The sequence below is a fragment of the Eptatretus burgeri genome, unplaced genomic scaffold (assembly GCF_056783735.1).
Source record: "Eptatretus burgeri isolate ZD-2024b unplaced genomic scaffold, Ebu_testis_v1 Ebu_testis_scaffold_48, whole genome shotgun sequence".
Taxonomy (NCBI): Eukaryota; Metazoa; Chordata; class Myxini; order Myxiniformes; family Myxinidae; genus Eptatretus; species Eptatretus burgeri.
In genome coordinates, this window is record NW_028221998.1 from 87,501 (window position 1) to 98,414 (window position 10,914).

The following is a 10,914-nucleotide window of genomic DNA, read 5'->3' on the forward strand; positions in this document are numbered from 1 at the left end:
TCCGCGGAGGACGACAACAACGTGTCTGTGCGTCTATCACTCGGGAAAAGGTTCGAAATCACCTCCAAAAGGGTCCTGTTCATCGTCGCCATGGCGACGAACCTTCGGATGTACCCTCAACACCCCGAAGGCACGGCCATCTACAAATCCTCGGACTTCGGCAACACCTGGCGGCCCTTTCAGTTCTACTCGAGATACTGCCACGGTCTTTACGGACGTCCGACCAAGACCGCCGTGAGTCGCGGCAACGACACCGAGGTGCTCTGCTCGAGTCCCGGCGACGAACTGCTCTTCGGTGCGTCCATCAAGTTCTACACGCTCGGTGGAAGACCCTCGGCATCCCACTTCGAGTCGAGTCCCGCCCTGCACGACTGGGTCACCGCCACCGACGTGCGTGTGGTCTTCCGACGGAGAGACCCCGACCCGGTTCTGCGTCATCGAGGCTTCTCGTCGAGTTTCTTTGCGGTGTCCGACCTTCAGGTGGGTTTCGGATTCTCTGTCCACGCGCTCGTCATCACGAGGATGTAAGAGCCGTCGCTCCGCCGACGGGAATACAACCTTCGCTGTGAGATGGATCATCAACAGGGCAAGTCGGTCAATGATTCCTGGGAGTGCGGGGACAACCGGCGTCGCAAGTTGTCGTTTGCAGATTCTTCACGTGTGCCCACGCACTCATTAAAATTATAATAATAATTACAAAAATAACTTATTTTTGGTCACAAACCTTCCTGGGAGTTCCCTGAATCCACGGTAGTTGGATTTATTGAAATCCATTAATCCGTTCTCAAGTTATAACACGACAGACAGACGTGGCTCCTTTTTCATGTCGACAATCATAACTTTATTATGACACAACAATTACAACAAGGTCAAATGTGTAAAAAGAGCCGCGTCCTAAAGGTTTTGTCTTCACCAGAAGAAGAAGAAAAGGAAGAGGAAGAAAAAGAAAAGAAAAAACACAACAACTTCCGATATTTCGTCACGTGCCTTGATTGAGCCAATAGCGAGACCCGTCATGGAGGCTCCTGTTTGTGACGAGAAAATCGTGTATTTACGAAATTACAACACATTAAATGGAATAATCTTTAAATAGTGACGTGAACTTTTCGAAACTTTAAAGCAAATGTCCGAATATATTAAAAAGTTCATGATAGACGCTCTCAAAAGGCACCGTCTATGTGAGGATGTGTACAGGTGTTTTGTATTTAAGGAGATCCGGATCCTGAATCTAAAAGAGTCGATGTCCGAAAGGTTTTGTCTTCACCAGAAGAAGAACAACAACAACAAGAAGAACAACAACAACAAGAAGAACAACAATGCAGAGCTCTCTTAGAGCCAGCGTTCACTACGCGAGACGCGGCTAAAAAGAGCAATCAGGGATTGCAGACCCTCGCCGGGAGTTGTTTTGTGCGGCGAATAAATGGAACAATGTACTCAATGAATGGTCGTTAATAGTCGATGTAAGGTCGAAATGGTCTCGGTGTGAAAGGTCAAAAATTGTGAAGGTCAGATGGTGTAAAGGTCGAAATGTCTAACTGGGTCTAAAGGGTCTTAAAACGACGAAGGGGTCTAAATGGAGCAATTTAAGATCTGAAGGGTCTTAAAACGTTCTAAAAGGGTCGAATGTCAAAGGTGTCGAAAGGGTGTTAAAAGGTGTGAAGGTCTAAAGGGTAGAAAGTAGTCCAGGGGTTCCAAGGGATCTAACCGGGTATGTAGGATCTTTGGGTTCTGAAGGATCTTTCAGGATCTGAAGGATCTTTGAGGCCTAAAGCGTTATAATGGTTATAACGGGGTTGTTGGAGTCTTCAGGGTCTTTGGGTTCTAAACAGTCTGAGGGTTCTCAAGGGTCAAAAGGTTATAAAGGGGATACTGGGTATTAGGGGTCTAATGGGGTCTTAAAAGGTCTTAAGGGCCTCATGGTAATTTGGGATCGAAGGGTTTTTCGGGTTAGAGGAGTAGTAGTTGAAATGTGAATCCTCTCCAGGTTCCTCCTGATGACGTCATCTTTGTTTTTTTCCTTGTTCAGGTTCCTTCTGATGACTCCTCCGCAGGACTCGTACCTATTTTGTCTTCCATTTGATTTGAATTTATTTTATTTTAATCCCATTCTAAATTCAATCAAATAATAATTTTTAAAAAACGTCACGGGTCAGGGTCAGGTGTCCAATCAAAGCGGGACGTCTCGGTACCCGGTCATCAGTGGCAGCAGTTATCAAGTGGCAAGTTCTAATTATGTCTCTTATATTAATTACGTAACACACCAGTACACAGACTCCACACCAAACTACACAAACACCACACAAAACAAGTCCTGGTGAGGGTGTGCACTCTCCGATTGCTCTTTTCCTTGCTTGCATTGCTTCCTGATGTTCCCTTCGCCATGCCCATCATTTGTTTTTTAGATATACCTGGTCTTGGCGTGAATTCATGTTGTCTTGGTTCCTCTGGTAATTAAGGAAAGCCTGTTGAAGGATAATTATTGTCAGCGTCAGTCAAGCCGCACAAAAAGACAGTGCCACTCGCCTCAAGCTTGCTCGGCCTAATTAGGACAAGGTGTCTGGTACTTCATTGGCATAGTGCTCGGCCGATTTGGTGCCCCAATCAGTTCGGTGTCGTGACTCTTGTACAGGTGATCCGGCCGTGGGTCTTCGAATCGGTCGACGGCTTCGGTCGTATGGAGACGACTCACAACTGTAACTCCGGAACAGTTGGAATTACTCCGCAAGAAGCACAACCCTTTGCTCTAATGGAGTGGGGACCAATAATTCCAACCGGGCAACCAACCTACACCTTGGGAGGGGTGAGCAGTTGCCCGGACTCAGACCGGGCAACTGAAATGGACCCGACGACAGCAATGTTGTTAAATATATCATGTAATCACTTTGTTTTCGAAGAGACGCACAAAAGGAGGTTGTGTGAATGTGTCGATCACCCTCACAAATACAACGGTACTCATGTCCCTCGTGTAGGTGGAAGGTAGGTGCAAATGCAACGGACACGCCTCGAGGTGCTTGTCTGGAGACGACGGACTCGAGTGTGTCTGCGAGCATCACATGGCGGGGCTTGACTGCGATCGCTGCGGACACTTCCACCAAGACCGACCGTGGAAGAGGGCAACCGTGTATGATGCGCACGAGTGCATCGGTGAGTGGTTGTGGTTTGAGATTGAGATTTTATCATGAATCCTTCGATTGAGCGGTGTGTACGGACTAACCACATGTGGACCGCTTACGAAAACAGAGGAAAAAAATGGATTAATTTACCGGAAACTAGAACGGCACTTGGTAGAACAGGTTACGATATATCAAAAATTATATAGAACGATATATCAAAAGGTTGTGGACAGATTCGGACAAAACTTGCTGGACAGGTTGGGAGTGCCACTCGGAAGATCTGCTTCGGTTTTGGTGAAGATCTTAATCCAGATCTGGATACAATAATTATTTAATTTTTCACTGATTCCTCACCGTTGAGAGATTCGGCCAACAACGAGATATATAGAACGATATAGCAAAAGGTTTTGGACAGATTCGGACTAAACTTGCTTCCCAGGTTGGGAGTGCCACTCGGAAGATCTGCTTCGGTTTTGGTGAAGATCTTAATCCAGATCTGGATACAATAATTATTTAATTTTTCACTGATTCCTCACCTTTGAGAGATTCGGCCAACAACGAGATATATAGAACGATATATCAAAAGGTTTTGGACAGATTCGGACTAAACTTGCTTCCCAGGTTGGGAGTGCCACCAGGAAGATCTGATACGGTTTTGGTGAAGATCTGAATCCAGATCTGGATACAATACTTATTTAATTTTTAACTGATTCCTCACCGTTGAGAGATTGGGCCAACAATGAGATATATAGAACGATATATCAAAAGGTTGTGGACGGATTCGGACGAAAACTTGCTGGACAGGTTGGGAGTGCCACTAGGAAGATGTGATTCGGTTTTGGTGAAGACCTTAATCCGGATCTGGATACAATAATTATTTAATTTTTCACTGATTCCTCACCGTTGAGAGATTCAGCCAACAACGAGATTTATAGAACGATATATCAAAAGGTTGTGGACAGATTCCCACAAAACTTGCTGGAGAGGTTGGGAGTTTCACGAGGAAGATCTGATACGGTTTTGGTGAAGATCTAAATCCATATCTGGATGCAATAATTATTTAATTTTTAACTGATTCCTCACCGTTGAGAGATAAGGCCAACAACGATATATATAGAACGATATATCAAAAGGTTGTGGACAGATTCGGACAAAACTTGCTGGACCGGTTGGGAGTGCCACGAGGAAGATCTGCTTCGGTTTTGGTGAAGATCTTAATCAAGATCTGAATGCAATAATGATTTTATTTTTAACTGATTCCTCACCGTTGAGAGATAAGGCCAAAAACGAGATATATGGAACGATATATCAAAAGGTTGTGGACAGATTCGGACAAAACTTGCTGAACAGGTTGGGAGTGCCACTAGGAAGATCTGATTCGGTTTTGGTGAAGATTGTAATCCAGATCTGGACACAATAATTATTTAATTTTTCACTGATTCCTCACCATTGAGAGATTCGGCCAACAACGAGATATATAAAACGATATATCAAAAGGTTGTGGACAGATTCGGACTAAACTTGCTTCTAAGGTTGAGAGTGCCACTAAGAAGATCTGATACGGTTTTGGTGAAGAGCTGAATCCACATCTGGATTCAATAATTACTTAATTTTAAACTGATTCCTCAACGTTGAGATTGGGCCAACAATGAGATATATAGAACGATATATCAAAAGGTTGTGGACGGATTCGGACGAACCTTGCTGGACAGGTTGGGAGTGCCACTAGAAAGATCTGCTTCGGTTTTGGTGAAGATCTATATCCAGATCTGGATGCAATAATTATTTAAGTTTGAAATGATTCCTCACCGTTGAGAGATGAGGCCAACAACGACATAAAGAGAACGATATATCAAAAGGTTGTGGACAGATTCGGACGAAACTTGCTGGACTGGTTGGGAGTGCCACTAAGAAGATCTGTTTCGGTTTTTGGTGTCGATCTGAATCCAGATCTGGATGCAATAATTTTTTAATTTTAACTGATTTCTCACCGTTGAGAGATAAGACCAACAACGAGATATATAGAACAATGAATCAAAAGGTTGCGGACGGATTCACACGAAACTTTCTGGACAGGTTGGGAGTGCCACTCGGAAGAACTATTTTGATTTTGGTGAAGATCTGAATCCAGATCTGGATAATATAATTATTAAATTTTTAACTGATTCTGCACCATTTGCTTATCGCATGTAAGTGGTTACGACCCCTACTTCAGGGAATACCCTGACTTGAGTGGCATTTTTGAAAGTCACAAAGACTACTACTGGTCATGAAATTTGGTTCATTGCACAGACAGTGTTCCATAGGACCTTAAAATATATAGTTCATGTTAAGGGTCTGTGATGTAAATAACTGAAGCTGCAGGATTTTTATTGAATATACATGCCCAGTCTTGGCCTTTTTTTGTTGTTTCACCTTAAAATATGACATACATTAGACCATGCAAAAATACAACATGTAAAACATTCGAGATGAAATTTCTCATCAAATCAAAAAGTTGTCACCCACCGTCTGAGAAAATCAGCATTTGTGTCGGTCAGTGGTGGATTCGCATGATACATGCACATTCTGACATATTTTTATTTTTTCTTGTTTTATTGCCCTTTTTGAGCCTGGGACTATGAAATCCCCTAACAAAATATCTAGTTTATAAATAACTCATATTTACGTGTCTTAAATTATTCAACTTATTAGCAATAATCATTGTAAAAAAATTGAGATGATCCGGGTGGAAACTTAATTATAGCGGCTTGACCGAACTTTCCAACCCAAATGTCCAATTGCACGTTACGTTTTTTTTTTAAAAAAATGCTTTTATTCTCCTGTACATCAGATTATTTTCACTAAAATTTATTTACAAATGGGGCACAGTGATATATATAATAGTATCAAAAAATATTGAAAACATGCATGGCTTTGGTTTGGAGTAATTTTGCATTTTTGTCCGGCTGCACATCACACTTTTCTGAATTTGATTGAAAAATTAATTTTCTTACATTTTCTTAAAATATTTTTCCAGGTATGTAAAAAATATTTTATTCATTTTGATTGCAGTTAAAACAATTTTGGAAAATTTAGAGAGCTTTTTGTTTCTCCCAGAATTGATTGAATTGAAAATTTACGTCCAAGAATTTGTTCGATAAATCTTCTCTCTTTTAGTGCTTTTCAGCATCTGACACTCACTGAATAGAGCAGTAATAAAGAAATAGGGATGTATTATTTATTAATAATCCCAGAAATTGGTATTTTGATCATGAGATTAGTTGCTGGAATAAGTTACATACTGTTATGGCTGTGGAAATTTGCAATACACCAGAAAGGTCCTCAGGTTAGATATATCTATAAGTTCATGTGTAGTTAGTCCGCACCCGTTGTTTAGAGGGAATATGTGTGATTCATCCGGGCTGCGACGCTTTGAGTTAGCCATTTTTCTTTCTCTATCGTTATTTTGGACCAATAATCCCCCAACAACTCAAACACCGCCACCTTCGCCTCTTTCCCTCCACAACTCCATCCCGCAAACATCGCTTCACCGCGGTTCTCAAATGACGCCCGCCAACGGCCAGGCCACCACAGCAAACCCCCCCCACCACCTTCGCCTTTCTCCTTCCACAACCATCAACCACACCACCAGTCAACACCAAACGTCGTGCTGTCCAGGGCCCGTTCGGTGATTCTTGCCGATGCCTTTACGGGAGGCTCACGGGATGCCTTCCTTTACGGGATGCCTTTAGTACAAATGGATGCCTTTACGGGAGAGGAAATCGGATCAGAGGAGGCTCACGCCCCTTTTTCTCCGTCCAATGGGCGAGCGTCGGGTGGTGTGGCCCCGCCCCCAAGCGTGATGCATGTGGACTCCTTTTAGTAGTGAAATCGGATCAGGAGAGGCTCACACCCCTTTTTGCCCGACCAATGGCTAAACGTCGGGTGGCGTGGCCCCGCCTCCAAGCGCGTTTTGATCCGTGAATTAGCATACACGCTCCTCCCCCGGTCTATAAAGACGCGAGCACAAGGCGACTCGCGTGTTGGGGGTGCTGTGCTGTGTTGGGCTGGCTGGTCGAGTGAAGACGGAGCTCGTGGAGTCTGAGTCGTGTGTTTGCGGGGATCGGACGGCGAAGGGGACGGAGCTCGGAGTTGAGGTCGAAGGAGGAGTCACGGAGTGAAGCAAGGACACGGAAGAGGGCTCAGGGGCGAGAGTTCGCCGGAGTCGGTGCGGTCCCAAGGCCCCGCTAGCGGGACGGAGCGTCCGCCATTCCCCTCTCTCCACCCCGAGCATCAACAATTCCCCCCATCCGCGCTGAGATAGCGCCGGTAACCCTGACCGTTCCCCACCCCAACCGTGGTGTCGACCGACCAACACGTGCCTGCACAACGCACGCCTAAAGGCGCTCACCGACCACGCCAGAGGCATGGAGTCAGGCACGTTACGCTGACATTGCGACAAGCCTGCCATCGCGCCACGAGGGCGTGGGTAAGACCCCTTCGGTCTCGTGGACCTGGCCGCTCACCCAGGTCCCACTTACATTTGGTCCACAGACCTGTCTGCCTCCTTGCCTCTGAGGGTGGCTTTCGTTTTCTTTGCTTTTTGTGTAAATGTATGTGTGGCGCCAGTCCTTTAAGTAAACCTGAATAAGTGCTTGTACATTGTTGCTTTATTCGGTGGTAACTCTTTTGCTTGCTTTCACTGTATGGCTGTAAATACGTGCCTTGTCTGCGTGTGTAATAAACTACTTGCTTATCGAACTGTTTTCCCGTTTCGTTGCGTCCTTTCCTTCGTTTGAAAGTTCCATCTCGCATCACGTAAGGGATTGGAAGTGGGTGTAGACACCCAATAAATAATCTGAACCGTCGAGGTCGGCGATAACTCCGCTCGGTTATCCCTGCAGCACAGAACGAGCCGCTTAAGCGGTTCGTGTCCGGAGTCGACCTGCGGAGTGGTACAACTCCTCGGTACGCTACCCGCGCGGGTACTTAGGTATATCGACATTCGGCGATTCACCCTATTTCGCGCGGTTAGAATGCGGACTGGGTTGTGGTGAGGTTAAACCCCCACCCGTGGCTAGCTCCTTGGCGGTAGTTCCAAGAGGGTCACGACTGAATTGTCCATTCCGGTGGGCGACGCGTCGCGACTTGAGTTACGTGGCCGATCGCACGCCGGGCGGGCGAAATTCGTAACAATACTTTGACCTTCATTTATTTTGCCAAAAAAGAAAAAAAAGAAAAATTAGGAAATTTTATTGAAAACTCGCAAAACCATCAGAATAGGTACCCCTTCTTCAAAGTATCATATTTTGGTAAATATATGTATATTTTTATATATATATATATATATATATACATATATAATTAAGCTATACGGTTTTTTTGTTCTGAACTCAGTTAGACTTTCACTTTCAGGAAAATGTAGTGAGAAGGGAATGGAACAAACTTCATTATTTGACATTTTTGAAGAACAGTGGAAACCACTTACATGCGCTTAGCCTAATGCGAACAGACGGGACACCCGGCTCAATGTCCAGCTGAATGACGGCGCACATATTGATGCCTCACCTTTCATGTGAAACACCAGGGTGGTAGTTTATAGTTGGGTCGGGATTAGAGCCCAAGATGGACCGCTCAGGAACGAGTAAACATCCCTCTCGGTTTCTCCTTCCAGGCCCACCTTTTGCTACGTCATGGACGTGCTTCCAAACACAACCACCACACTTGCCACGAGAGGTGGGTCGAGTTGTCGAACCCGAACGTGCCTTGGGGACATTTCTTCTGGGTCTTCCTTGCTTTTTCTTGTCTCATTCTAAAGTATCCCTCACACCAATGGAGGAGATCTTCAGCTTATCTGCTATTTTCTTCAAAGCCCTTCTTCTCGAACAGTGTGGACAGAACAATCTGACAGTTCTGTCTACTCGCAATTCCATGAGCCTCGACCTTCCGCACAAAAAAGCCTGCAAGGATGACGTGTATTGTACAATTGCTTCACTCCAAAGAAGAGACAATTAAAATGTGACAAACAATCAGAAGCAACATCGTCACGATATTATAAGAGAACATCACAAATTAGAACGATGAGCTAAACTCACCTTATCTGATGGTGTCTCAAGGGGAGCGCAACTGCAATGCAAATGACCCGAACTGAAGGCGTGAACCCCACATGAAACCTTCTCACGGAACCAACAGGTGATCTCCAAGGGAACAATAGATGAGGAACGAAGACAATACAACAAAACAAGGAAAGCTCATGTGGATCACGTGATCAAAAAAAGGGTGGGGGGCAAACAACAAAGCCTCAAAGGATGAAGACGGAAAGGCTCGCGGGGATTGCCGTCCCTCTTTAACTCAGGACAAACAAGTAAATATAATCCAGTTTTAATCCACTCTCCAAGTTAAGTCACGTGACATCCTGAACCTTCATTGAATGATGCTTCAGTGTTTATTTTCGAAGAAAAAAATTTGAGGCCGTTTGGTGCTGCCCTACGACCGTGACCTTATGAAACACATAGACCGCCCTCGATTCGCCTCCGGTGGAGATTCAAGCCGGATCATCGATGAATTCTCAAACGTCCCACATCGGCCGCTTGTTGAATAAATCCTCCTTTTCACCAGAAACCGTCACTTCCTCCAAATATTGTCTGACTTATCAAAGACCACGCGTAATGCACTTGAACCAGGGTACAACTTCAGTTCTCGGTCGGTGCCTTGACCTTAAATGCTTGGACCGTTGTGGGATGCAGATGCCCTCGTCCGGGAGCAAGCGATTGATGTTTGCTGAAGTCAAGGCTCCCTGCAGGTAAAGTACCACCCACAGCTGATTGGGCTGGCAGGATTAAAAACAAAACCTGGCAAAGGGCGGAGGAGCTCCTTGCGAGCCAACGACCATCAATATCTAGTGCCCAACTGTGTCTGTGGACGTCCTCTTGCAGTTGGGTTACTTTTTTATTCGGAGGTTGGTGGCAGGATTTGCACTCCTGGATTGCTCCCACAACATGACTCACACATTGGAAGATCTTCAACAGGGAAAGAGAGAGAGAGAGAGAGAGTTGTTCCTTCATCAATTCGATCTCATCCAGCTTCTCCACCTGTTCACTCCCCCCACTGACTGCACAGGTAATTCGTCATCACTTCTGAAAGGGGCGACTGGTCACAAAGAACAAATCATTCAATCACACACCGTGTGACAACGACCCGATGGCACAGCTCCGATGACGAGGAACAAGAGGACCCGGTACATCTTCCACAAGGGATGGGACGGCTCTCCCGACCAATGGAAGCCTCCATGAGGGCAAAATGGTTCGTCACGTGACTGTCGTTAACCTCTTTACCTGCGGGTGCCTGGGGTTAAAAATCAGGATGGGGTCAAGGGTCATACTGGACCTGACTTTTTTGTGAAGTGCTTTTGCCGGAGGTCACTGCGTCCGTGACTTTGAGGTCGCAGGAAAGGTGAGTGTTCTGTTTCGTGTCGAGCATCCATGATTGTTATCCTTGAATTGTCGAACACGCTCGGGTTCCAACGTTATGTCGATGGACCTCTGGGGAGTAACGAGTCAAGCTAACGAAGCTCTCGAGGTCAAAGGGTCAATCCGTGACTCTGAAATGACCTTGACCCCATATGTCCGCCACCAATGAAATTATTACAGGTGCGTTCGGACTTGTCCTGAGCTTCCCCAGGTATGCAATGATACACAAGCAACTGTGCCGTCTGCTTACCTCCTCGTATCTATTACCACCCTCAGATCTGTCACACATCCGCCATCTGATCATACTCCTCTCTGCTATCTACCTTACCTCCAAGCTTTGTATGATCTGA

General features: G+C 45.4%; 1 protein-coding gene across 1 annotated transcript in view; it reads left to right on the forward strand.

Annotated features, from left to right (window-relative positions):
• LOC147007698 (netrin-1-like) overlaps positions 1-8,356 on the forward strand; it is an 8,821-nt gene extending 465 nt beyond the window's left edge. Inside the window, exons 1-2 of the mRNA XM_085866581.1 lie at positions 1-480; positions 2,970-8,356. The exon at positions 1-480 is cut by the window's left edge and continues 465 nt beyond it. Of these exons, the coding sequence (XP_085722707.1) occupies positions 1-480; positions 2,970-3,182 (693 nt within the window). The 3' untranslated portion in view covers positions 3,183-8,356. The remainder of the gene's footprint in view (positions 481-2,969) is intronic.
• Positions 8,357-10,914: the final 2,558 nt, after the last annotated feature.